This window comes from Jaculus jaculus, chromosome 7, assembly GCF_020740685.1.
Source record: "Jaculus jaculus isolate mJacJac1 chromosome 7, mJacJac1.mat.Y.cur, whole genome shotgun sequence".
Classification (NCBI taxonomy): Eukaryota; Metazoa; Chordata; class Mammalia; order Rodentia; family Dipodidae; genus Jaculus; species Jaculus jaculus.
The window spans coordinates 142,331,849-142,359,826 of record NC_059108.1 but is presented as its reverse complement, the minus strand read 5'-3'; the positions used below and the strand labels follow the sequence as shown (position 1 = coordinate 142,359,826).

Below are 27,978 nucleotides of genomic sequence, written 5' to 3'. Positions count from 1 at the left end.
GCGAGCACGATGTCCCTGTGGGGAGCAGTCCCTGCGCACCCCAGAGCTGAGCGAGGAGGACCCAGGGGTCTGCGGTGGCTGTGGGGCAGGCAGGGGAGGCACCAGTGAGGGCTGGAGGGCTGGTTTGCCCGGGAGCAGTCAAGAAGGACAGATAGTTGGTGACAAGATTGCCCAGAAGTGTCTGGGGCCGTGTGGGACAGCCCGGAAGATTACAGCTATGCCTCACAGCTCCGACAGCAGTGACTCCAGCTTCAGCCGCTCTCCTCTTCCTGGCAAGCAGGTAGTCCCCATTCCTCCTTCCTGCCTTCCCATTCTCCTGGGGCTGTAGAACAGAGGCAGGCTTCCTGGTCCTGCCCAGGGAGCTGTGGAGGGGGCAAGTGGCTCATGGCATGAGTATTCTATCAGACTCCTGACATGGCATTTACCATGAAGTGGCAAGAGCCTTCATTCCTCCTGCCACCATGATGCCAAAGCCCCTGGTCCTCTCCTTCCCTGGTGATGCACCTCACCTCTCCCTCACCGGGGCTCACATCGTGCAGCTTTCTAGGAAGCCGAGAGGAGGGTGTCCCTCTCGAAACTTGGAAGAAAGGGTCTGTCATTCTCCACAGCTGAAGAGAGGAGGGACAGCGCCTGCAGGGGCTGCTGGCGTGCATGGCCCAAATTCTAGATGTATAGTTTTCCAGAAAGAGACACAGAGCAAAAGAGAAACAGGGACAGAGGAAAGAAGGACTGAAGGAAGGAAGGAAGGAAGGAAGGAAGGAAGGAAGGAAGGAAGGAAGGAAGGAAGGAAATAAAGGGTTGAATCCAAGTGTCAAGGTATGGCTTCTATCTGGTCACAGCCAGCAGGGACAGAGCGAAGCTGGAGCCACAGCCGATATCTCTTTCCCTGTGACTTCCAGATAGGAGGAAGGAGACCAAAGAGGAGGTGGCCCCAGAGACTTGACAAGTAGTTCCTCTCAGATGTAGGAAACCAAGTGACAGAGGGAGGGATTCTGGGAGCCTCACAGTGTGATCTAGATTGACTCCCAAGTCAAAAGTTCTCATCTTGAAAGTTGCTGAAAATGGGGGCATCCTCCTCGCCTCGTAGTTTCTGGGGCTTTATCTACCGTACTTTTACACCCCTTCTCATGCAACGTATATCTATGGGTTGAAATCATGTACACCTTTGATATCCATGAGGGGGGTGGGCGCGGATTGCAAATTGCTACAAACAAAATAAAACGCGGTATACACCTCCGCTGCAGCATCTGCCCTAAGCCCTAAGCGAAGAGCAGCAGTTGTAAGAAGTCCCCGTGGAGACCTCTAGAGGGCATCAGTGAGTCCTCTGCTCAAGATGGTATCTGAGTGGCTCAGACTGCCTGGAAGTCTGCCCCAAACTCTTCTTAGGAAGGAAATTACTCACGGTTTCCATGGTAACCTAGTCTCCCGCCACCGTACAGGAAGAGCACTTCCTTGCTGTCTAACCCAATGTCCTCCTGCTGTGTTGACCTGGAAGTATCGGACAAGGGGTGGGGAGGGGGGGCGGCCCCCAGCAGAGACTTGCCAGAGGATCTGCGCCCTTCTGGCCTGCGGGGTGCAAGAGAACAGAGCCAGGGTTGCAGACGGGACTCTGTCTTCACTAACCTGCCACAGCCAGGGCAAAGGGGGAGCTAATATGGGGTGCAGTTAGAGAACACCCAAAGATCCCCTTTCCCTCCCTGACACCCACCCATGACCACTAAAGCGGGTAGCCTCCACCTGAGGTTTTCTTTTGGGCATCTCATTTGTAGCAGGCGCCGTGCTCGGGACTGGGCAGGCCAAGGCGAGTCTGTGCACAATGAAGAGAGGAATGGCAAGCAAAGGCAGATCTGGGGTGCGGTCCTGTACCCAGGAATGCAGCAGATATCCTCTTGGGGTGCCAGTGAGGTTGAGTGGTGAGAGGGTCTCAGGAGGGTTCCACTCTCAGCACCAGAAGATGCCACCTCCCTCCCTGCCACTACTGTGAGCTGGCAGAGTAGCTCTAACGGTTTCCTCCTGTGCAAAATGGAGGTGATGAGCCTCCTCACACCCCTGACCAGAGTTGGGGAATGATGTAACCGTGTCCCTGAAAGCACTTACATAGAATTTGGCACATAGTAGGTGCTCAACATGTTTTGAAGCAAAAGAAAACAACAACAACAACAAAAAGAACAAGGGGGCTGTAGGCCAAAAGAGAGTGAGAGAGAGAGAGAGAGAGAGAAGGTAAGCATAGAGTAGCCCCCAAAAGAGCAGAGGTGATGAAACACTTTATTGCCTCAACCATATTTTGCTCAAAGCCTCCCCAGAGAGTTCTCAAAGCCTCTCACCTTCTTCTGACACTTTTGGTCAAAAAAGGCCCAGAGGGCTGGCGAGATGGCTTAGCAGTTAAGGCATTTGCCTGCAAAGCCAAAGGACCTCTGTTCAATTTCCCCAGGACCCATGTAGGCCAGATGCACAAGGTGGCACATGCGTCTGGAGTTCATTTGCAGTGGCTAGAGGCCCTGCATGCCCTCTCTCTCTCTCTCTCTCAAATAAATAAATAAATAATTTTTTTTTAAAACAAAAAGGACGACCTGAGGATATAGAGCAGGAGATGGCAATGCCACTCTTTTGGGCATAGACTTTTGGTAAATAGGGGACAGCTGGATCTGTGAAGAGGAAATAAGGAAGGAAGAGCCGGAGGCAGGGGATAGGGAGGGAGACAGACTCCCCGATGCCACAAGATGCTGTTTCAACTTAAGAGTAATAGATTCCCCTAACCCTTGCCATCCACCACTTCCCAGGATTCCTCCGATGACGTAAGGAAAGTTCAGAGGAGGGAGAAGAACCGCATTGCTGCCCAGAAGAGCAGACAGAGGCAGACACAGAAGGCGGACACCCTGCACCTGGTGAGTGCCTTGACCTCCCCTCGCCCTCTTGTGCCTCGGGCTTTGCTCCTCACACCCACGGAGATGTGGGGCACAGCTTTGATTCCGCCAGCATGGGGCAGAGAGTAAGTGGAGAGCCTAGGGCTGCAGGGTGAGGTGAGAAGGAAAGCTCACCCCTCCTAGGTGTGATTGAAAAATATCCCATAGCAGGATTCTGGTTTCGTTTGGCTTGGTTTTTTGAGGTAGGGTCTCACTTTAGCTCAGGCTGACCTGGAATTCACTATGGAGTCTCAGGGTGGCCTCGAACTCACGGCAATCCTCCTACCTCTGCCTCCCGAGTGCTGGGATTAAAGGTGTGCACCACTACTCCTGGCTTCCGCAGCAGGAATTTTTTTCAGGCCAGTAGGTTGAATAGAGAAATGAGTCCTTCTACCCTGGGGGTGGGGGAGGGGGAAGCAACCCGTAGATGAGTTGAACGCTGGAAGCTGCTGCTCAGAGAAGACCAGGGGGAGAGAGAGAGAGACAGAGAGAGAGAAAGAGAAGGAGAGAGAGAGAGAGAAAGAGAGCACTCTCCATCCCTTCATGAGCTACTCTGAGCAGAAGGCAGGGCTGAGAGAAACTTTGAAGATATGAAGTGCTTTGGGGAGCATGGCCTCCTGCAGGACCCCATAACATCTCATCCCTTCACACCCAAATGCCCCCACAGAGAAGAGGGGCGGACAGGATGCTACACCCCACCCTTTTGTTCCTGAGCATCTTGAAACTCCCAATGTTGAAATTTCTGTCGCTAATGACCTCTGGGGCGGGGGGTGGGGGGGGTCTGCGAAAGATGCAATTTCAGTGGCCTTATCAAGACAGCCACGAGCTACCATCCTGGTTCAGTGGCCATTAGGCCCAGACTTTTGTCTGTTTGTTTGTCTTTGTTTTGTTGTTTTCGAGGTAGGGTCTCACTCTAGCCCAGGCTGACCTGGAATTCACTCTGTAGACTCAGGGTGCTCTCAAACTCACGGCGATCCTCCTCCCTCTGCCTCCCAAGTGCTGGGATTAAAGATGGGCGCCACCACGCCCCCGGCTAGTTCCAAACTTTTTTAGAGAAGCTTGATAGTTGGCTCAGGCAGGCCTGGGCCGTTATGCAGGGCAGAGGTGTCGCCCCATTGGAGATCTGGGGCCCCAGCTAGCACCTTGGAGTCCTGTTGTGTGCTTGGCTCAGGCTCTCATCACTCCACCTTGATGCCTCCCCCTTCACTCTGCTCCCTTATTTGGCTCTTAGTTTAGCCAGTCTTACTTCATTGCACCCTTCCTCTTCCATCCCCTCCTCCTTCCTTTAGCAGTTCTATTTTCCTCTCCTTCCCCTTGAAAGAGCCTCATGCCTCTAATATTCTATAAATTTCCTTCCAAAGTAAAAAGTGCAATTGAAACCAAAACAAATAAGCTTCTACTGATGTGAATGATTAGCATAGTAATTGACCAAGAAGCTTAGCTCTTTTAACCTTATCAAGAATAAGTAAGGGGGCTGGAGAGATGGCTTAGTGGTTAAGGCTCTCGCCTGCAAAACCAAAGGACCTAAGTTTGATGCCCCAGTACCCAAAGTGCCCATCAGTCACACCAGCTGCACAAAGTGGCACATGTGTCTGGAGCTCGTTTGCAGTGGCTGGAGACCCTGGCATACCCACTCTCTCTTTCTCTTTCTAATAAATAAATTAATTAAATAAAATAAAATATTTAAAAAAATAAATAAATAAGAACTGATAAGATTGCTCAGCGGTTAAAGATGCTTGCTTGAAAGCCAGCTGACCCAAGTGCGATTCCTTAGTACCTCAATAAAGCCAGATGCACAAAATGGTGCATGCATCTGGAGCTCATTTGTAGGGGCAAGATGCCCTGATGCACCCATTTTCTTTCTTAAATGAATAAATAAAATTAAGATATAGTTTTTTTTTTTAATTTTTACTTATTTGTGTGTGTGTGTGTTTGTGTGTGTGTGTGTGTGCACATTAGGGTCTCTTGGCCCTGCAAAGAGACATCAGATGTTTTACATGAGCGGTTGGGAAACTGAACCCAGGCCAGCTGGCTTTGCAAGCAGGCACCTTTAAGTGCTGAGCCATCTTTCCAGCAAAAAATGTAGTTTTAGAAGAAAGAAAAAAGATGCTTCCTTTGGCTTTGCAAGCAAACTGAGAACGGGCTGTGCCAGCCTCTCTGGCGGATGTGTGTGTCGGGTTTGCTAGGTATTTGGTGTGTTCCCATTACATGCCAGCATCGTTATCAGGTGACAACTATGTGTTAAACTGAAATAAAATGAGTAAGCAGCAAGTAGGCACCAACTTTGATCAACGGACTGAATGTTAAGTTGTCGCTGCTCCTTGTGAGTTTCCCGTGATTTCTCTGTGGCTCAAGGTTTCATACCACTGTTTCGCTCTTTTAATCAGGAGCATCTGTGAGCACTCACTTTCTCTAGCTAAGTCTGCCTCTCACTGAATATTCTGTGGAGCAAGCAAACAAGCACAATTTAAATGGATAAACTCTTTTCTTTTTTTTTTTTTTTGTACAAGTAGAAAATGTCCTGGGCAAGTAAACTGCTGTAAGTTTCATAAGTCTTTAGTATCAAAAGAAGAAATGGGAGCTGGAGAGACAGCTTAGCAGTTAAGGCGCTTGCTCGTGAAGCCTAAGGACCCAGGTTCAATTCCCCAGTAGTCAGGTAAACCCAGATGTGCAAGATGGTGAATGCATCTGGAGTTTGTTTGCAGTGGTTGGAGGTCTTGGAGCACCCATTCTTTCTCTTCCTCAAATAAATAAATAAAATATTTTTAAAATGAAAAGTGAGTTAAGCTCAGCAGTTTTGTGGCCAGAAGGGCATGGCTTGAATCCCAGCCCTGCCACTTGTCCTCTGTGTGACTGCGCCAGGGACATCTGCTGTTTCTTAGACTTGGGTTCAATACCTGTAGGATAGACAACAACGGGACCAGCCTCATAAAAATAGTGCAGATAAAAAGCACCACACAGGGTTGGAGAGATGGTTTAGTGGTTAAGGCACTTGCCTGCAAAGGTTTAATTCGCCAGTACTCACGTAAGCTGTAAGCCAGATGCGTGGGGTGGTGCATGCGTCTGGAGTTAGTTTGTAGTGGCTGGAGGCCCTAGAATGCTGATTCTGTCTCTCTTTTTTTTCTTTCTTTCTCTCTCTTGAATAAGTAAATTAAAAAAAAAAAAAAAGGCTTCACATAGTACCTGGCATACAATAGCTACTCAAAAGATTTGAGTGCAATAAGTGTTACAATAATAGTTATTGTTATAAGAAGCAAGAAAATCAATCAAGGGCTGGAGAGATGGCTTAGCGGTTAAGCACTTACCTGTGAAGCCTAAGGACCCCGGTTCGAGGCTCGGTTCCCCAGGTCCCACGTTAGCCAGATGCACAAGGGGGTGCACGCATCTGGAGTTCGTTTGCAGAGGCTGGAAGCCCTGGCGCACCCATTCTTTCTCTCTCTCCCTCTATCTGTCTTTCTCTCTGTGTCTGTCGCTCTCAAATAAATAAATAAGTAATTTAAAAAAAAAGAAAGAAAATCAATCAAAACTGAGACTGAACCTACACACAAACAACATATGTGACATATACATATATGTATTACTTTTCCCATAAAATCTCAGGGCCCAGAGACTTCTTAAAGACTTAAAAGTTCAGATACAACACTTTTCCAAAAACATTTTATTTATTTGCCAGCAGAGATAAAAGGAGAGAGACAGAGAGAGATTAAGAGTGGGCACGCCACAGTTTCTAGCCACTACAAACAAGCTGCAGGTGTATGCACCACTTTGTGCATCTGGTTTTATGTTAGTACTGGGGACTCAAACCCTGGGCCATCAAGTTTTGCAAGCAAAAACCTTTAACTGCTGAGTCGTGTCTCCAGCCCCAGACACACTTGTGATGCCCAAGAATCCCCCGCAGCCTCCCTGGAAAGGTCCCAAAGTTTACTTGGTCACTTCTTCTTCCTAACACGGAGACAGAGAAGTGTCCTGTCTCCCAGCTGCATTCTTTCTCCCTATAAATTCAGCCCAATTGTCCCCATCCAGACCCTTAAAAGGACTGATGACCTGATACGGATGTCCGGTTTGTTTGTTTGTTTTTTAAGGTAAGGTTTTGTTCTAGCCCAAGCTGATCTAGAATTCACTATGTAGTCTCAAGGTGGCCTTGAACTCATGGGTGATCCTCCTATGCCCGCCTTCTGAGTTCTGGGATTAAAGACGTGTGCCATCATGCCCAGATAGCTACTCTTTTTAACAGAACTTTTAAAAATGTATTATTTAATTTTATTTATTTATTTATTTAGGGAGAGAGAGAGAGAAAGAACGGGCACTCCAGGGCCTCTAGCCACTGCAAACAAACTCTAGACTCATGTGTCACCTTGTACATCTGGTTTTCGCGGGTTCTGGGGATTGAACCTGAGTCCTTAGGCATCACAGGCAAGCGCCTTAGCCACTAAGCCATCTCTTCAGCATGAGTTTTCTATCTCTAACTCAGCCATCTCCCTCTATAAGACAAGAGTCAGGGCCAGAAGGCTTTGCCCGGTCACTCTGGTTGCGATGACTTTCCAGGAATCTCTGGGGCTTGGGATCCGCGGGGACCCAAGTCATGTAGTCAACATGTCCATGTTCATATCATGCTCTACGGTGTTCCCACGCCCCCTACCTGAACACAAACTCCTTCTCCCTCCTTCCTTTCAAGCACCCCATAGTCAGCTTTGCTTCTGACCCAGTGAGCAGGGCACGACAGCCTTGTTGCCAGTGTAGCTTACCTTTCTTGACCTCAAGTGGAAGCTTTGGACAGCAAGACAAGTCTGCCATCATTGAACAGAGTTTGCCTGTGTTTTATACTCATTTTTTGTCCACCAACAAACACCTCCCCCTTTTTTTTTTTTTTTTTTTTTTTTTTTGGTTTTCTGAGGTAGGGTCTCACTCTAGCTCAGGCTGACCCAGAATTCACAATGTAGTCTCAGGGTGGCCTCGAACTCACTGCGATCCTCTTACCTCTGCCTCCTGAGTGCTGGGATTAAAGGTGTGCACCACTACACCCGCCTCACCCTTCTTTTTAATTGAATTTATTTGAAAGAGAGAGAAAGAGAGAATATGGGCACGCCAGGCCCTCTAGCCAGGGCAAACAAACTCCAGAAGCATGTGCCACCACATGCATCTGGCTTATGGGCACTAGGGAATCGAACCTGGGCCTTCACAGGCAAGCACTTTAAACACTAAACCATCTCTCCAGCCCCCCAAATTGCCCTTCTTCAATTGTCCTGTGTGTGGGTGTAATGTGCACATGTGTATGTGTATGGGTGTGTGTGGGGATGGTTGTGGATGACAGTGACAGCTTTTACACGGAATCAGAACTCAGGTACTCATGCTTGCACGGCAAGTGCTTTATTCCTTGAGCCATGTCCCCAGCACCCATGGAAAGCCAGATGCACAAAGTGGTGCATGCATCTGGAGTTTGTTTGCAGCAGCTGAAGGTCCTGGTGTGCCCATTCATTCTATCTATCCCTCCTTGCAAATCAATAACTAAAAATATTTAAAAAAAAATAAATGCAGGGGCTGGAGAGATGGCTTAGAGGTCAAGGCACTTGCCTACAAAGCCAAAGGACCTCGGTTCGACTCCCCACAACCTATGTAAGCCAGATGCACAAGGTGGCACATGCATCTGGAGTTCGTTTGCAGTGGCTGGAAGCCCTAGTGTGCCCTTTCGCTCTCTCATTCTCTTGCTCTGCCTCTTTCCCTCTCACAAATAAATAAATAAAAATAAAAATATTGGGCTGGACTTTCTCTTAGCAGTTAAGGCATGTGCCAGCGAAGCCTAAAGACCCAGGTTCAATTCTCCAGGTCCCATGTAAGCCAGATGCACATGGTGGCACATTTTTCTGGAGTTCGTTTGCAGTGCCTGGAGACCCCGGCATGCCCATTCTCACTCTCTCTCTCTCCCTCTCTCTGTCTCAAATAAATAAATAAAATAGATAAATAAAAAGTTGAAAAAATAAAATTTTAAAATGAGATTTCTCGGGCTGGAGAAATGGCTTAACAGTTAAGCGCTTGCCTGTGAAGCCTAAAGACCCCAATTGGAGGCTGAATTCCCCAGGACCCACATTAGCCAGATGCAAAAGAAGGTGTGTGCTTCTGGAGTTCGTTTGCAGTGGCTGGAAGCCCTGGTGCACCCATTCTCTCTCTCTCTCTCTCTCTCTCTCTCTCTCTCTCTCTCTCTCTCTCTCTGCCTCTTTCTCGCACTGTCTGTCATTCTCAAATAAATAAAAATAAGCAAAAATAAAATGAGATTTCTCTGCCAGACTGGCTAAGATGCTGGTGAGGCAGTGGTGAAGGGAAACCATTGCATGCCTCAGCAGGACTGTACTTTGTAGAACCTGATCAGAGATGAGAGGGCCAGATTATAAGTGCACTTGCCCTGCATCTCAGCAATTTACCATCTACCAATTTATTCACAAAAATATCCACAGATTATACAACTCCATCTGGTTAAAGAGAATCATACTGCCTATTTTTTTTTCTTTTTCAAGGTAGGGTCTCACTCTAGCTCAGGCCTTCTGGAATTCACTATGTAGTCTCAGGGTGGCTTCAATCTCACGGTGATCCTCCTCCCTCTGCCTCCCGAGTACTGGGATTAAAGGCATGCACCACCATGCCTGGCTGTATTGCCTCTTTTTAAAAAATTTATTTATGTGAGGGTATGCGTGCCACTACATGTGTATGGGGGTCAGAAGACAACTCTGAAGTGTGTGTGCTCTATTTCCTTTGAGACAGGGTCTCTTGCTGCTGCAAACATACTGCCAGACTGCTAATGAGCATCAGACGAGCTTTGGATTCTCCTGGCTCAGCCTCCAATCGCCTAGGCATGTTGGGACCACAGGGGCATTTCTCACTTTGCATCTGGCTTTATGTGAGCACTAAGGAATTGAACCCAGGATGGAAGGCTTTGCAAACGAGCATCTTTTTTTTTAAAGATAGATTTATTTATTTATTTATTTATTTATTTATTTATTTGAGAGCGACAGACACAGAGAGAAAGACAGATAGAGGGAGAGAGAGAATGGGCGCGCCAGGGCTTCAGCCTCTGCAAACGAACTCCAGACGCGTGCACCCCCTTGTGCATCTGGCTAACGTGGGACCTGGGGAACCGAGCCTCGAACCGGGGTCCTTAGGCTTCACAGGCAAGCGCTTAACCGCTAAGCCATCTCTCCAGCCCAAACGAGCATCTTTTAAATGCTGAGCCATCTCCCCAGCCCAGTTGCATTTATTATTATTTTTTTTTTTCCTGCTGGGGATCCATCCCAGAGCCTTGTATGTGTTAGGCAGGTGCTCCCAGACCTTGGTGGTTTTTTTGTTTTTGTTTTTGCTTTTGCTTTTGTTTTTGTTTTTCTAGGTAGGGTCTCACTCTAGCCCAGACTGACTTGGGATTCACTATGTAGTCTCAGGGTGGCCTCGAACTCATGGCAATCCTCCTACCTCTGCCACCCAAGTGCTGGGATTAAAGGTGTATGCCACCAAACCCAGCTCCTTGATGTATTTTTTAAACATGTATATGTGAATGTAGTGTTTGTGCATGTGTGTATGTAAGTTCCTTAACCACCAAGCCATCTCTCCAGCCCCTGTATTATTTCTTATAGCAGAGATTGTAAACAAGATAAATATATATATGTCAGTAAAAGAGTAATTAAATAAATCATAATTTGTCCATTCAATGAACTACTCTGGAGCTGTTAAAATAATGAACTGCATCTGAATGTGTAAAAATTGTCATGTTTCAGAACTCTTAGGTGAGAAGTACCTAGTTTCCTCCAATCTGAGTTTGAATATTTTATTTATTTATGAGATAGAGATGGGAGGGGAGCAGATAGAGAGAATGGGCATGCCAGGGTCTCTAGCCACTGCAAACAAACTTCAGACGCATGTACCACCTAGTGTATCTGGCTAATGTGGCTACTGGACCAGGCACTGCCTGCTGCTGGCTCCTGGAGGCATTTTACTAGCTCAGATGAGGAGGCAAAGTTAATGTCACATGCAACAGAAAAAGTGCCTAAATTGTGAGTATACATTACACACTAAAGAAAGCATAGAGATAATGCCATGAAAAAAAATGAGGAAAATTTAGAGGGAAATTAAATAACAGAGAACAAGAAACATCCAAAGATGTTAACCGTCTGGACTGTAAAATGGCACTTTTGTTAGCCCTGCGTGGGAGCAAAGGCTGCTGCGGTCCTATGGAATTCCCATACTTCTTCCTCTCTCTCTTTCTAGAAAAGTATGCCTTGTGTTTATTAGCATAGAAAATTCATAGATCTGTAAAACAATAAAATACAAAAGGAATGTTCTGGCTAATTCCTCCTTTAAAAAGTTCAGTGTCAAACAAGTGAGCCATCTAAGGAAAAGAGATGACTCTCCTGGGTCTTTTTTGCTATGAATTTTTTTTTAAAACATGGTAATTGGACATGTCTGTGAACCAGGCACTGAACATTGTGTTTTACCAGCAGAATTTTATTAATCTACATAAGAATTCTTTGCATTAATTTGTCCAAGATTACACAGCTTGTAATTTCAGAACCCATTTTCCTAACCATTCAGCAATTGTCTTTTTCTCTGGACTCTCATGAAGATATCTTCATCTTGCTTTAACCTACCTTCTTCTTTGAATCTCTCTCTTGAATTTATTTTATTTCTGTTGTCTAAGTAAAATCCTTGAAAATTCACATTTCTCCCACTTGTCATTAGATGTAGGCAAGAAGACTCTCTCTCTCTTTCTCTCTCCTCACGATAAGTATCAATATTGTGCATAAGAATAACCTTTGTGACAATAATTCCACTTACAAGAATGTGAGGCGAGAATGCTGATAAGAATGCTTGATTCAGGCTGGAGGGATGGCTCAGCAGTCAAGGGTGCTTGCTTGCAAGGCCTGACAGCCCAGGTTTGATTCGCCAGCACCCATGTAAAGCCAGATGCACAGAATAACACATGCATCTGGAGTTCAGCTGCAGTGGCAGAAGGCCCTGGAGGCCCTGGCGCACCTCTCTATCTCTCTCTCTCCTTCCAAGTAAATAATAAAATATTAAAAAAAAAAAAAAAAGAATGCTTAGCCAGGCATGGTAGCACACACTTTAATCCTAGCACTCAGGAGGCACAGGTAGGAGGATTGCCATGAGTTCATGGCCACCCTGAGACTACATAATGAGTTCCAGGTCAGCCTGGCCTAGAGCAAAACCCTCCCTCAAAAAAAAAAAAAAAAAAAACAAGTTAAAAAAAAAAAAAATGCTTGAGTCATGAGCATTTGTGAAGAGCACTTTATTGATGCTATACAATTGGGAGCTATGTATATGGTGATAGATTTATTCAATAGAATCTTATGCTGCCGCTAAGATGACTCTGTAGATCTCAGTGTGTTAACTCAGAAGGATGTCCGTGAGATAACAAGGAAGTCACAAAGGGTGATCAGAACACTGTTCTGCCAGTGTCGTGTCTGGGGGTTGGGGGTTGGCTGCGTGCATAGAAAACTCCTGGAAGGGTGCTCTCCCATACTAATAGTGGCTTGCTTTTGAGTGGTTGGGTTTGGATAGCTTGTCTTACCCTGTGTACTTTCCTGCATTTTTATTATGGTGAATGTGTGCTTTATTTATTTATTTTTTTTTAAATATAGATTTTTTTTTTTAATTTATTTATTTGAGAGCGACAGACACAGAGAGAAAGACAGATGGAGAAAGAGGGAATGGGCGCGCCAGGGCTTCCAGCCTCTGCAAACGAACTCCAGACGCGTGCGCCCCCTTGTGCATCTGGCTAACGTGGGACCTGGGGAACCGAGCCTCGAACCGGGGTCCTTAGGCTTCACAGGCAAGCGCTTAACCGCTAAGCCATCTCTCCAGCCCGAATGTGTGCTTTATGATTATTATTATTATTAAGTAGAAACTTCGTATGGACACATCATGTGTTGGAACCATCATTTCCCTCCTCCCTGCCCCCACTTGGCCGAGCGCCCTCCTCAGTGGGCTTGCTGGTGTTCACCGTGGGGTTGTGGGCTAGGAGTTTGGGAGAGCCGCGGTCCCTCGCTGTGCTCTGGATAGTCCTTCCCACCTTGTGGCTCTTCTGATCTTCCCGCCCTCTCTTCTGCAAAATCCCCTGAGCCGTGGTGGGTGTGTTTTAAGTGTGAATGTGTGCTCTTTTAAACAATCAAAAACAGTCCAAAATAATGGAAAGAGTCAACTATCTTATTTGGGGAAGAAAACATGACAAGGTAATTCACCACCCCAACTGCCCATCCTATGGTGAATGTATTGGGTTTGGGAGGCATAATTGAAATGACTGGCCTTGGAGTTAACAGAATGCCTGTCTAAACAGTGCCAGGGGCCCCAATATCATTAGCAGATGTCTTCAGGAAGCCATCCTCAGCAGCATCTTTCTTGAGATGAAGGGGAGAGTCTCGTCAGACAGTCCATGCCATTTGGAGGATTTTTAGTGGCCTCTCAGGACTCACTGTGACCACTGCTGGGCTGGGCTCATGGGACGAAGGTCCTTTCAGATTTTTGGGTTGCCATACGGGGGCTTATTCTTGCTCCTCACCAGTCAGCCTGACTTGGTTTGCGTTATTTTACTGAACAGAGATTTACTGACAGTTCATGTGTCCTGTTGCAAAGGGTTAGTCAAGAAGCAGACCATTAGCCAGGGTGCTTGGACAATTAGACTCTCATTAGTTCTGGAATATTTCCAGCAAGAGAACAAAAAGAGAGTTCAAGGTGGGCAAAAGCGAGTTCAGATGTTTTTTTTTTTTTAATTAAAAAAGATTTAAAGTCAGCTAAACGTGGTGACGCATGCCTTTAATTTCAGCACTTGGGAGGTAGAGGTAGGAGGACTGCTGTGAGTTCAAGGCCACCCCGAGACCACAGAGTGAATTCCAGGTCAGCCTGGGCTAGAGCGAGACCTTACCTTGAAAAAAAAAACAATTAAAGTGTTCACTCAAAATTAAAAATCAATGTCATTTTGGGGAAAATATTTGCATCAAATTCAATAAATAAGATAAACTATTTATACTAAGAATGAACATCTTTTTTTTTTTTTTAAGAAAAGCATCAAGACAAACCAGTAAGTGGGCAGAGGCTGTGCACAGAAATCTTGCACAATATTTTCCCTACCAAAATGAAAATAGCCTAATTTTCTATTTTGATGATGAAAATGATACACACTGAGGCAGGGTTTCTCAACCTCGGCGCTACTGACATTTCAACTCTGATATTGTTTTTCTTTTTGTAGCACTGGAGACTAAGGGCATTGTGGTGGTTTGATTCAGGTGTCCCCCATAAACTTAGGTGTTCTGAACGCTAGGTTCCCAGCTGATGGATATTTGGGAATTAATGCCTCCTGGAGGAAGTGTATTGTTGGGGGCGGGCTTAAGGGCTTTATAGCCAGTTTCCCCATGCCAGTATTTGGCACACCCTCCTGTTGCTGTGGTCCATCTTATGTTTGCCAGGGGGTGATGTCCACCCTCTGCTCATGCCATCGTTTTCCCCTGCCATCGTGGAGCCTCCCCTCGAGCCTGTAAGCCAAATAAACCTCTTTTTTCCAGAAGCTGCTTTTGGTTAGGTGATTTCTAACAGCAATGCGAACCGGACTGCAACAGGCATCATTCTGGGCAAGTACTTTGCCACTGAGCTGTATCCCCAGCTCTTTTTGTCCCCATTTTTAAATTTAAAAAAAATTAATTTTTATTATTTGAGAGCGACATACAGACACAGAGAGAAAGAGGCAGATAGATAGACAATGGGCATGCCAGGGCCTGCAGCCACTGCAAACAACCTCTAGATGCATGTGCCACCTTGTGCATCTGGCTTACGTGGGTCCTGGGGAATCTAGCCTCGAACTGGGTCCTTAGGCTTCACAGGCAAGGGCTTAACCACTAAGCCATCTCTCCAGCTCCCCCCGCCCTTCTTAAAATTTTGAGACAGGATCTCAATCAGCTGCCCATGCTGGCCTTAAACTCACACTGTAGCCCAGGCAGGACTTGAATTTACAATCCTCTATCTTTGACTCTCATTAGTTCTGGAATATTTCCAGCAAGAGAACAAAAAGAGAATTCAAGGATATCTAGATAACAGGCCTGTGCCATCAGGCCCAACAAGTATGATAATTATGTGTGATTGTCCTATGTTCTGTAAAATGTAAAAATCTATCTAACAGATGCCAGGAGATCCACCTCTTGCTATGACACTCAAGATTTTTCTAGAATTTGCCAAATGTCCCCTGAGTGGAAAAATAACCACTGGTTGACTGAGACAGATATACAAGAAAGTCTTTCATTCTCCCCTAGTAATTGATAACTTAGAACATTACAATGAAATTAAGAGACCTTCATGAAACTAATTGGAACGCTTTTGACTTTTTCCCTCTCTTCTGGGCACCTACCTCTGCTCCCTCCAAGGACTTTGTAACTAAAATTATTTCTGGGTATTCAGCTGCGGGGAAAATAGACTTTACTAGTCCTGGAGAGTGTGAGGAGCAGCGGGCTCTCCCAAGTGCCTTCCACCAGCAGCATTGACCGGTGCTAGGTTCCTCCAGCACCCGTGGTTGTTCAAGGACTGAGATGGTAGCCGTTGGGAAACAGGGTCCCTGGTTTCATGGCTCTTACGTTCAGTGTTAAGTCTGGGATGCAGATGAATACGTGAACGCACTGATCACACGGTGTGGAATGTGCTTTGAAGACAGTAAAGTTGAGCAATGTTGAAAGTGATCTGGGAGACGGGGAGACGGCTGATGGTTAAAGGTGTTTGCCAGCCTAGGTTCGATTTCCCAGAATCCACACAAAGCCACGTAGTGTGGCACATGCATCTGTGGTCCTGATGTACCTGTGACAGTGCGGGGGAGAGCCAGGAGAAGCCGAAACTTGCAGGACAGCTCGTCTGGCATTTACATAGCAAAAGAGCCTGTCCTAAAGATGGACTACAGGTTCCTTGAGGTTGTCCTCTGGCCTCCACATGCATGGTTGCATGTTCTGTCTCTCTCTCTCTCTCTCTATCTCTCTCTCTCTCTCACTCACTCACACACACACACACACACACACGTTTTTAAGTGGCTTTGGGACAGGCATGGGGCAGTGGTCAGGGAAGGCCTTCCTGAGGCCCTGATGTTGCAGATCAAGTGAGAATCAGAGAGGAGGCTGGGAAGATCTGGGGAGAGGCTGTCTCACAGCAGAGCCTGGGGGACAAAAGCAGCATCAGAATCACCCCATGAGCTGCAGACAGGGACGGGGTGGGGTGCCGGGGGTAAAGCTATGGTGCTGTAGGAGCAGGAGTTGAATTTGGTGGGAGCTGAGAATACTCGAGTCATTCTGATCCTGGCCAAGGATTTTTCTGAATCTAAATTCTGGTCACAAAATAGGAGCCGGGCATGGTGTCCACGCCTTTAAATCCCAGCACTCAGGAGGCAGAGGTAGGAGGATCATTGTGAGTTTGAAAGCAGCCTGAGACTACCTAGTGAATTCCAGGTCAGCCTGGACTAGAGCAAGACCCTCCCTCAAAAAACCAAAGTAAATAAAAAAGTAAGGGAAGCAGCCGAACAAAGCGTTTGAATGAGGGAGCAAATGTAAGAATGAAGCTATGCATCTTCTCTTTGTTGGGAAGAAAAGTCCACCGCCTAGACATCAGCGTGCCCGCGCGGTGCAGAACCCGGCTTTGATGCTGTTACTCTGGCATCTCATCGTCTGTGGGCACATATGTTCTTTTATTGGGGTGTTGATGGAAACTTGAAGAATACCAGCTGTTTCCCTGCAAGGGGTTTTCATCGAATCTTGAGTCTCCTGAGTTTGGTCTAAATGGGAAGGTCAAGTGCAAGGAGGGAAATTACATGCAGAGTTCTTCTGCAAAGGCTGTAATTCAGCGATTGCCAAGCCAGGTCTGAGCCTTAAAAAACAAAAACAAAAACAAACTCTCAGATTCCTTCGTAGCTACCCCAGGGGGCAAAGTAGAAACTGTGAAAGTGCTTGAATGTTGGGTTACACTCTCCCTAAGAAACTTCCCGGTTGTCACATGGGTACCTGCAAGACGCCTTTATAGGCATATATCAGATTTTGGTAAATTATTACAGGTTCCAAATTGGTAATCAAACCACACTTTTCTGTTGTCACCAGCACTGCCTGTGTCACCCAGGACAACTCCATGCAAACCATGGCAGCTCCTACCCACACGGAGCTCCAGATCCAAAGGGCATCAATTTAATCAGGTTCTAATCCCGATGGGCCCCCCACCTCTTCCCTTTCCCTTGTAAGAATGAACTGTGATGGGCACTGTTCTCACCAAGAGCCAAATACCTAAATAGATACTTTTTTTTTTTTTTAGAAAATCACTTAGAAATATCCTCTCAATTCTTAGAATTATGTTTTTTGCTATGATGAACTTACATTTGAGATAAAATATATAAAATAAATTTAATAAAATTAAAGTTACACATTTATGCTATTAATATGACTTTTTAACTTTTAAAAATATTTTGTTTATTTATTTATTACTGAGAACAAAAGAGAAGCAGGCAAATATAGAGAGAATGGGGGTGCCAGGGCCCCAGCTGCTGCAAACAAACTCCAGACGTATGTGTCACCTTGTGCATCTAGCTTACATGGGCCCTGGGGAGTCAAACCTGGATCCTTTCGCTTTGCAGGCAAGCGCCTTCTTAACTGCTAAGCCATCTCTCCAGCTCCACTTTTTAATGTGTTTATTTATTTATTATTTATTTGTTTATGAGAGAGAAAGAGGCAGATATATACAGAGAGACAGAGAATATGGGCGTGCCAGGGCATCTAGCCATTGCACACAAACTCTAGACGCATGTGTCACTTAGTGCATCTGGCTTACATAGATGCTGGGAAATCGAACCTGGGTTCTTTGGCTTTTTTTTTTTTAAGTGCCTTAACTGCCAAGCCATCTCTTCAGCCCAATCTTCTGACTTCTTAAAGATATTTTTATTTATTTGTTTGAGAAAGAGAAAAAAAAAGACATAGACACAGAGAGAGAGAGAGAGAATGGGCACATCAGGGCCTCTTGCCACTGCAAATGAACTCCAGGTGCACGTGACACTTTGAGCATCTGGTTTTATGTGGGCACTGGGGAATTGAACCTAGGCTGTCATGCTTAACAAGCAAGCATCCTTAGCTGCTGAGCCATCTCTCCAGTCCACCTATATTACTTTCTAAGAAGCATCTGCAATGGATGTAATTCTCAATTTGACTAAACACTAGGCTCACCTGGAAAGGATTTTTAAAATCTTGATTCCAAAGGGGGAAAAAAAAAAATCTTGAGGCCTGTGACCCACCCCAGAACAATGAAATTGGAATCCTGGGAGCAGGGGCTTGGACTCCACAGGAGAGGACTGGTCAGAGTTCTCCAGGGGACTGAGGAATGCAGCCAGGGTGGGAGCTGGAAGTAGCAATTCTGGAGTGCTCAGGGACAGGCAGTAGGGTATGTGAAGTGAGCGTGGGGAAGTTGTGTGAGTTTGCACACACAGTCATCTATAGCAAAATGAACACTGTATTTTTATTTTTTTAATTTATTTTATTTGAGAGAGAATGGGCGCGCCCGGGCCTCCAGCCACTGCATACAAACTCCAGACGCATGCGCTACTTTGTGCATCTAGCTTACATGGGTCCTAGGGAATTGAGCTGAGGTTCTTTGGCTTTACAGGCAAGTGCCTTAACTGCTAAGCCATCTCTCCAGTCCAAAACAAGCATTTTAAACCTGTGCTTTAGTGGTGATGGTTAACTGTGTACTTCCAAAACGGGGCTTGCTGGTGGTACCTACTTACCTCGAGTTGCTTACCTGTCAGGATTGCATCATTCAGCAACAAGTAATAGACAAGCCAGCAAACGGGGGCACCAGCAAGCCACAGTTTATTTTTCTCACATGCCACGAACTTCAGAAATAGAAAGACCAAAGGAGTGGCAGGTCAAACCTCTGCGCAGCCACCCTTGGTGAGATTTGCAGCTTCAAGGCTGCTGAACCTGTGGGCATCTCCCGGTGAAGGAGGGTTTTTTTTTTTTTTTTTTTCCCCTGAGAGTAACAGACAGAGAGAAAGAAGAGAGAGAATTGGTGCCCCAGGGCCTCAGCCGCTGCAGTTGAACTCCAGACACTTGCGCCACCTAGTGGGCATGTGCGACCTTGCGCGTGCCTCACCTTTGTGCATCTGGCTTACGTGGGATCTGGAGAGTCGAACATGGGTCCTTAGGCTTCGCAGGCAAGCGCCTTAACCTCTAAGGCATATCTCCAGCCCATGGAGGGTGGGTTTTGTCCTTGCCAAGAGACTCAGCTTTTGTGGTGGGAAGAGCGACCCCCCCACACACACCCACATTCACACCATGCTTCTGCTTTTGCTGTCACAATTGTGTCACGTGCGCCTTCCAGCTGCAGAAGAAACTGGTTCTTTGAGTCTCTCTGAGGAAAGTGAGGGAGGAGTTTGGGACAGATGCTGAATGAACAAACCGACAGTGCTTTTACATTCAGGCCCATGAAATCCAAGTCTTGAAATGGGGGAGCAGGGAACTGACTTCCCACCCTGTGGGGCTGGATGGGGGCCTGAGGCAGGGCCAGCGTAGCTAAACAGCTGTTAATGACGTAGGGCTGTAGATAATGAAGATTCCTCCAGGGTCGGAATGTGTGACATTTCTCCTCAGGATGAGTGGCACTGTCCAGAGAATGAGGCCTCCATCTTCCCTCTCTTGCAGAACTGCCTGCCTTTCCCCTGGAAGCCTCCTCTAGGAATTGTAGGCTCTACCCACCATGTATGTTTGGTGTTCCATGACTGGTGGGAACTGATGCCCGCAGGCATGCCTACAGCTGAGTGTGAGGGACAAACTTCGAATGTCATTCTCACTGATCCAGGCGTGGGCTGAAAGGTCACCCTTGCCAATAAATACCTGTACACACTGTTGAGAAGACACTTAAGGACTGTTTTCCCCACTCTGGATTTGATTATTAGACGATGCAAGGGGAAAGTGGAGGAACTCACCACCCAGAGCTGGTAGGGAGCAAGACAGAGTCCCTGCTGAGCATGGCCTGAGCCAGCATGGAGATGCCACATGGTCTAGCCTTCCCCCCACTGGACTGCCTGGGGCTGAGGGACTGGCCTGGGGATTCCCCGTCACTCAGGAGCTCTGAGTGACCCCCTCCTCAGCTCTCCCATAGGGGTTTTCCCAGAATATTCCCATGCCCCACGAAGCCTCCTTCACCACCCTAAGCAGCTTCTAGCTCACGACAAAAAGTGTTCCCAGGGTTGAGGGCGAGCTGTGAACATTAGTGTTTGGGTTTTTAATGAGGTGGGAAAAGAGGGAAGACAGCACTGGGAAGCTAAGAGGTCTAAGGTAAGAGATCATCATCACCTCTCACTGGGTTCGAATAGAGTTCCAGGGAAGGAGGGGAGCAAGGGTGCAGAATCACAAGTCAGACTGCCTGCCTTCAGGTATTGATGGAGCAGCTGAGTAGCTTGTGACTCCCAAACAAGTTACTTCATTTCCTTCTGCCACAGAGGGGATATTAGTTACACGCAGGGATGCTGCAAAGATTAAACATGATGATAGCCACAAAACACTTAAAAAGAGCACTGGAGAGATGGCTTAGTGGTTAAGGCACTTGCCTGCAAAGCCAAAGGACCCAGGTTCGGTTCCCCAAGACACACATTAGCCAGATGCATAAGGGGGTGCACGCATCTGGAGTTCGTTTGCAGTGGCTGGAGGCCCTGAAGTGCCCATTCTCGCTCGCTCTCTATCTCTTTCACTTTCTCTGTCAAATAAATAAAAATAAAATATCAAAAAAAAACCTTAAAAAGTGATTGGCACATGACACTATATAATAAGCATTCATTATTATTCAACCGGGCTAAGCTCTTCTTTTACAAAGTTGGCGTCTACTCATCTCATATCAATATTCTTCTCTTATATCTTACATTCTTTCTATGTTAGTTATTTATTTGCAAGAACACACCAGGGACTCTTGCCATGGCAAATGAATTCCAGATGCGTGCGCCACTTTGTGCCTCTGGCTTTACATGAATGCTGAGGGATCAAACACGGGTGGCGGCCTTTAGCTGTTGAGCCATCTCCCAGCTCATGGTTTATATTCTTCTGTCACTATATAATTCTCCACCCAAACATACACACACACCTCTTTTCAGTAAGAGGAGGGCTAGAGCCACTAGTCTGCTAATATATTCAGGTAGCCAATGTGGAATCTGAAATATTGAGTTCAAAGGGAACTGCATATCCCCTTCTCATGAGGCTGTCAGCATTAGCTGCCCATTAGCGCCCCTAGGGAGTCTTGAACAACCCAATGCCCAAGCTCTTCTCAGACCTACTCAACCAGAACAAGGCATTAACATTGCTAATGCTCCCCAATGTGTGGCTAAGGTTAAGGACCCTTCTTTTGACCAAGTCATCCTGTCTTCAAGTGAAGCAACAGGGTTCAACAGAAAAAGTGAGGCGAGGGCTGGAGAGATGGCTTAGCCGTTAAGGTGTCTGCTTGCAAAGCCAAAGGATCCCGGTTCGATTCCCCAGGGCCCACGTAAACCAGATGCACAAGGTGGCACATGCATCTGGAGTTCGTTTGCAGTGGCTGGAGGCCTTGGTGTGCCCATTCTCTCTCTGTCTATCTCTCTCTTTCTCAAATAGATAAAATATATTTTTTAAAAAAAAATAGAAAAAGTGAGTCAAGGACCACCTAGGCAGGGCCACTGATGGGGTCCACCACTGTCATGTGGCCAGGCTCGGGCTATGTGTCAGAGGAAGGTGTGACCAGAGCAGGCGCATGGAGGGCTCCAGCTCAGAGCAGGGGCCTGGGTGGCCAGCTCTGAGGCTGGGAGGGCATGGTCAGCTGGAGCACCTAGGTTGTTCTGCGTTGTGTCGGGTTGTGTTTTATTGTGAGAATCAGCAGAACCAAGACCCCGCTGTTCCTAGGGGGAGCACAGAGGCCGAGGACTTCCCAACGCTCCCTGGAGCCTCGGGCTCACTCACATCTCCACCCACCCAGACTGGGAGAGTCCAAGAAAAGCCCCGCTGGGTCCCTTCCCGGCTATAGGACTGAGTCTACCACTGACGGTTCCTATAGCACTTTCTCCTAGCCACTGCTGCTGTGAGCCTGTGGGCATTTCAGGAAGGGTACATGGCATAGGTTTGTCCCAGGGTCCAAGGTGGCCTTGTCTGTAGAGTAGGCGCAACGGCAACAGCTGGCTTTCTATGTCCATCTCAGAGACATGGTGAAGAGCCTGGTGGACCTACCTAAATTATAGAAAGTGGGGAGCAGGTTATATGGACACCAAGAGGCAGGGTCCCTCTCCCTTCCCAACTGTACAAAAAAAACAGCCTACATGGTGGAAGCTGAAATTTCCTCCCCACCCCCCCTGGCCTCTTCCACCTCCAATGAGGGGTTCCCTAGCCCTCATGGGGATATTAGATGTGGTTGTTTTCCCTCTGGGTGAGCAACGCTCCCATGGTCACTTTTTAGTCCTCTCCAGGACAGGCTGCCCTTGGAGAGTTAGAAGGATGAGGCCCAGTAAGTCACTTCCTCCTGCAAGGGAGTCGAACCCTTTCTCTAGTGAGTGACGGGGGGGGGGCTGCAAGAGCTGGAGCTTTCTCTGCGTTCTCACAGGAAGCAACCTGGCTTCCTGGGGTCAAGACCAGCTTTCTGGTCACATGGTTCTCTGGTTAGAGGGGGAAGGTGGTGGTTATGCAAGCCTGCTATGACTCCGGAGCTCCGGGATCTGCAGGCCTGGGTGGGGAGGCAGGGGTAGAGGAGAAAGCTGGAGAGGGCTCAGCAGAGCTCAGTGGGGAGGACGCCCCCCCCCCCCCCCGCGGTCACTTCCCGAAAGCTGGACCTGCCTCTAGGCGGGGAGGAGGGAAGATCCCTCCCACCCCGTCCCTTCTTGCTGCCTCGGGGTTTGCCCAGGCTCTTTAGAGCACGGAACTTACAGTAAATGTTATGTCACCAGTGGAAACTCTCAGAGGGGGGCGAGGTAAAGGGTTGGAGGAAAGGGCCCGGACTCTGGGCCCCCAGTTCCCATCTTAGCAAACACCCCAAGCAAAGCTCATCTTGATGCTTTATTTTAGGTTTCAGTAAATTGGGGGGGGGGGTGTGGGGGTGGAATCCCTCTGGGATGTGCCAGGAGACAAATAAATGGTGGCATGCCACGGCTTGAAGAAGCAGCAGTCAGGAACTGACTCCTCCGCCATGCAGGCTGACGGCGTCTCTCCCCACCCCAAAGCTGCCGGCTTTCTGGGTGCTATCCTAGGCGCGTTGGTTAGCTCAGCGTGTGTTCCTAAGAAGTCAGACTGAGGCTGAAATCAGTTTGTTATCTGACATTCAAAAGAAGTATAAGCTGGCTTGATGAGCAAGACCAAGGTCAGATGCCCCTTCACAAGTTAGTAAAAGATGGAGGCTGGAGAGATGGCTTAGCGGTTAAGGTGCTTGCCTGTGAAGCATAAGGACCCAGGTTCGATTCCCCAGTACCCCTGTAAGCCAGATGCTCGAGGTGGCACATGTGTCTGGAGTTCGTGTGCAGTGGCTGGAGGCTCTAGTGAGCCCATTCTCTATCTGCCTCTTCCTCTCTCAAATTAATAAATGAAATATTAAAAAAAAATTAAAAACAAAAGAATCCCAGCACTGACTAGGGATGTAGAGGTAGGAGGAGTGAATTCCAGGCCAGCCTGAGCTAGAGTGAGACCTTACCTCAAAAAAAAAAAAAAAAAAAGAAGGAAAAGAAAAAGAAAAAGAAAAAGAAACTCCTAGGTTCCATACTCCTGATAAATTATTTAGGACAAATTTTAAATGTCAAGTAATCATATGTCTGCTAACCACCAGTATGCTTTTGAGTCAACATCATCATGCCAACACTTGATGTTGTCATTCAGCAAACATGTAAGTCAATTTGGTGTGCCAGGCAATTCATACGTGTTTGAATGCTTAAACCAAACAATATCAGATTTAACCAGGGTTTTCAAACTTGCCTGGGACACCTGTTAAAAGCTCAAATTCCCAGCTTTCTCCCCAAATCCCAAACCTAATTCCCAGAATTCCCCCAAACCCTAAACCCAAATTCCATTCTCTGGACTTCTGGAAGTGTAGCAACTAAGTTTTTTAACAAACTGTCATATCTGGACAAAAGAATTTGTGTTTCAGGCTGGAGGGATGGCTTGGCAGTTAAGGCGCTTGCCTGAAAAGCCAAAGGACCTAGGTTCAATTCCCCAGGACCCACATAAGCCAGATGCACAAGGTGGTGCATGGATCCAGAGTTCATTTGTAGTGCCTGGAGGTTCTGGTGTGTCTATTCTCTCTCTCTCTCTTTCTCTCAAATAAATGAATAAAGAATTAAAAAAAAAAAAAGAATTTGTGTTTCTACCCAGATTTCCGACACTCAGGATACTTAATTCTGTAAATATTCACTTGCCTCGGTTTTAGTTATCCATAGTCAACTGTGACCTGACAATACTAAAAGTTTCAGAAATAAATAACATATAAGTTTTAAATGACTTTGATTATAGCATACTTTTATACATAAATTATTATTTTAATACTTTATTTTTATTTATTTATTTACATGAGAGAGATAAATAGGCAGGTAGAGAGAGTGAATGGGCATGCCAGTGCCTCCAGCCACTGCAAATGAACTCCAGAAGTGTGTGCCCCTTGTGCATCTGGCTTACATGAGTCTTGGAAAATCTAACCGTGGTCCTTTGGCTTTGCAGGCAAGTGCCTTAACCACTAAGCCACCTCTCCAGCCCAATGAATTATATATTTATTGTTAGTCTCTCACTATGCCCAATTTATACTTTATCATAGATATATATGCATATGTATAGATCTATATGTACGTATAGATAGATATGTATATCATAGATACATATGTATATGAGAGTATATGTATTTTATAAAGTTTCTCCTGGGTGCTGCCCAAGGTTTCAGGAATGGCTTGGAGCCTATGTCCTGAGGATGATGAGGGACTACCCTACTGAACAACAAAACCCACTTGCGTGCGCAGAAGGGAATAGACGAGAACATACTGGCCATCTTTGACCTTCTAATATTTATAAAAACCCAAGTGTTCTAGAATTTGGATGAAATAGGCAGTATTTGTAAGAGTAAGTACAAACACTGGGCACATATGGAAAACACATGGGGTTGGAAGATGTGAAATTGGAGCACTATGTTCTCACAAAGTGCTTCCCATTCTCGCAGGGTCTGGCCTGCCAGCCAGTTTCCCTTGACATAAAATACTTGACGGTGCTGGAGAGATGGCTTATTGGTTAAGGCATTTGCCTGCAAAGCCAAAAGACCCAGGTTCGATTCCCGAGGACCCATGTAAGCCAGATGCACAAGGTGGTGCATGCGTCTGGAGTTCGTTTGCAGTGGCTGGAAGCCCTGGTGCGCCCATTCTCTCTATCTGTCTCTCTCCCTATGTCTTTCTCTCTCTCTCAAATAAATAAATAATATTTTAAAAATACTTGACATGCTTAACCTACAGACACACAAATGGGCATGCTTGCACGCACACGCACACAAACACACATGGGTGAGGTTTGCTGTGGTTTGTTTCCAATAGAACACAAATGTTGAGGGGTGTCTTCAAGAGATTAAAAGGCTGCTCAGGGGGATTAATGGCTTTTCTTCTTCTCCGTTTTATCATTTCTCTTTTATTTCCCACCCTTCTTTCTGTCCATTCTTTCTTTCTTCCTCCTTCTTTCTTTGCAGCCCTGTGGGTTAAGCCGAGGTCTGCATGCACGTTAGTCCAGTGCCCTCTCGCCGAGCTGTCCCGGCCATTTATTTTCACCTAATTGCTACTATCTCTTCTCCATGGTTTGTTCATCTATTTGGGAAACTGCTTTTTTGTCAAAGAATCTTCCTGATGTTTTCCCTTGCTGTGTGCTGGCACACAGGCCTGTGCCACCACGTCTAGGTTATCTTTCCCACTTACAAAGGCCTGCACTGGTCACAAGAATAGGTTGTTAGAAAGAGAAATGTAAAAAGAAAAAAAAAAAAAAAGAAAGAGAAATGAGCACAACCCTCCCCCCTTCCACACATGTCCATTTTTCCTTTATGCGTGGGGCTGCACATGGCCCTCACACAAGCAGATGCTCACACTGTGTCCTTTCCCCTCCAGAACTGTCTACGAGCTGAATAAACTCCTGCTCCTTATAAACTACCCAGCTTCCAGTATTTTGTTATAGTAATAGAAGAGGGACTGAGAAGTTAAACTATATAAAATTGATGTGGGCTTTTTTTGTTTGTTTTTTTTTAATATTTTTTGTTCATATTTTATTTATTTATTTGAGAGCGACAGACACAGAGAGAAAGACAGATAGAGGGAGAGAGAGAATGGGCGCGCCAGGGCTTCCAGCCTCTGCAAATGAACTCCAGACGCGTGCGCCCCCTTGTGCATCTGGCTAACGTGGGATCTGGGGAACCGAGCCTCGAACCAGGGTCCTTAGGCTTCACAGGCAAGCGCTTAACCGCTAAGCCATCTCTCCAGCCCTGTTTGTTTGTTTTTGAGGTATGGTCTTGTTCTAGCTCAGGCCGGCCTCGAACTCACAGCAATCCTCCTACCTCTGCCTCCTAAGTGCTGGGATTAAAGGTATGTACCACCCCACCCAGCTAAAATGGATGTTTTTGTGCATCAAAACTGGCAACAATCAGCAGTTTCACATGGCTCGTGCTGGTATTTATGCACACACATATAAGTGTAATCATATTCACATCCAAACATGCATGCATTTCCACACATATGCACAAGACTTCTCTGATGCCCTCATCCATGGCTGTCCTAGTGAAAAACTACCCTGGCTTTCACCATGGTATCTCCCTGCCCTGCCAGCCTTGCCCGCTTCCATCATGGTCATCACTCATGTCGATTGTCCCCCCTCACAGGAGAGCGAAGACTTGGAGAAGCAGAACGCAGCTCTTCGCAAAGAGATCAAGCAGCTCACGGAGGAGCTGAGGTACTTCACATCTGTGCTGAGCAGCCATGAGCCCCTGTGCTCGATCCTGGCCAGCGGCACCCCATCACCCCCGGAGGTGGTGTACAGCGCCCACGCCTTCCACCAGCCTCATGTCAGCTCCCCTCGCTTCCAGCCCTGAGCTTCCGAGAAGCAGAAGGCAGAGCCACACACCGCTGCCGTCCCCAGGGGCGCACAGACTGAGGTCAGGCTGCTCTGGTCCCCCCAATGTCTGCAGACTCAGTAGCAGAGGCCGGGATGCGAACTGAACATAAGGACCGCAGTGGCCAGAAGGATGTGGGGCCTCTCGGGGGAGAAGAGCAAATCCATGTGTTCTGAACTCCACGTGGGTGGAAAACCAAGCCTGCAAAACGTCACGGATGATGCCCACGTCCCATCGCACAGAGGGAGGAGGGCAGGGGTGGAGTATTATTCCTAAATAAATGTTTTGTTTTGTTTTGTTTTGTTTAAAAAAAAAAAAAAAGAAGTTGGGAATGTGTTTTCCCTCTTTTATCCTGTCTGCATTCTGGAAACTGTGTTCTCTGGGGTTGGGATGTCTTCTGCTTGGCCTCATGACTGCCTCTAAGCCCTGTGGGCTCTGTTCATGTCTATTCTGCCCCATGGCTTTTTTATATTATTATTTACTTCACGAGAAAGAGAACAAGAGAGAGAATTGGCGTTGCCAGGGCCTCCAGCCAATGCAGTGAACTCCGGACTTGGCACCACCTGTGGACACATGTGAACTTGTGCGCATGTGTCACCTGGGCATCTGGCTTATGTGGGTTCTGGGGAGCCGAACCTGGGTCCTTAAGCTTCACAGGCAAGCGCCTTAACCGCTAAGCCATCTCTCCAGCCCGTCTTTCTTCAGTCCTCCCTCTAGGCATCTTCCTGATGTTCTTCCTTCAGTTCCTTCAGATGGCCTCATCTGACGTCCCTCACTGCTTTGTGCTTCCTGGCTGGGAAGCCGATTGTGCTGAAGAAGGTGCCATGCAGGGTGCCATCTGGTGAAATGGTGGCTCTCATCCTCTCCCAGGCTCACAACTGCCTAGCCATGTGCTTCGGCCTGGGCCCGAGGATTCGCAGCGCGAGGCTCCATGCTGGGGATCTGAGTAACCCAAAGACAATGCCTC

The 27,978-nt window shown here is 47.0% G+C and overlaps 1 protein-coding gene across 1 annotated transcript; it reads left to right on the top strand.

Annotated features, from left to right (window-relative positions):
* Positions 1-27,267, top strand: Batf (basic leucine zipper ATF-like transcription factor). The gene is made up of 3 exons (XM_004649398.2): positions 1-280; positions 2,781-2,885; positions 26,781-27,267. The coding sequence occupies exons 1-3, from the start codon at positions 218-220 to the stop codon at positions 26,988-26,990; spliced, it is 378 nt and encodes a 125-aa protein (XP_004649455.1). The 5' UTR covers positions 1-217; the 3' UTR covers positions 26,991-27,267.
* Positions 27,268-27,978: the final 711 nt, after the last annotated feature.

Coding starts and splice junctions, on each gene's coding strand:
- Batf (XM_004649398.2), top strand. CDS start 218: ATGCCTCACAGCTCCGACAGCAGTGACTCCAGCTTCAGCCGCTCTCCT. Junction 281..2,780: donor CTCCTCTTCCTGGCAAGCAG/GTAGTCCCCATT, acceptor ACCACTTCCCAG/GATTCCTCCGATGACGTAAG. Junction 2,886..26,780: donor AGGCGGACACCCTGCACCTG/GTGAGTGCCTTG, acceptor CCCCCCTCACAG/GAGAGCGAAGACTTGGAGAA.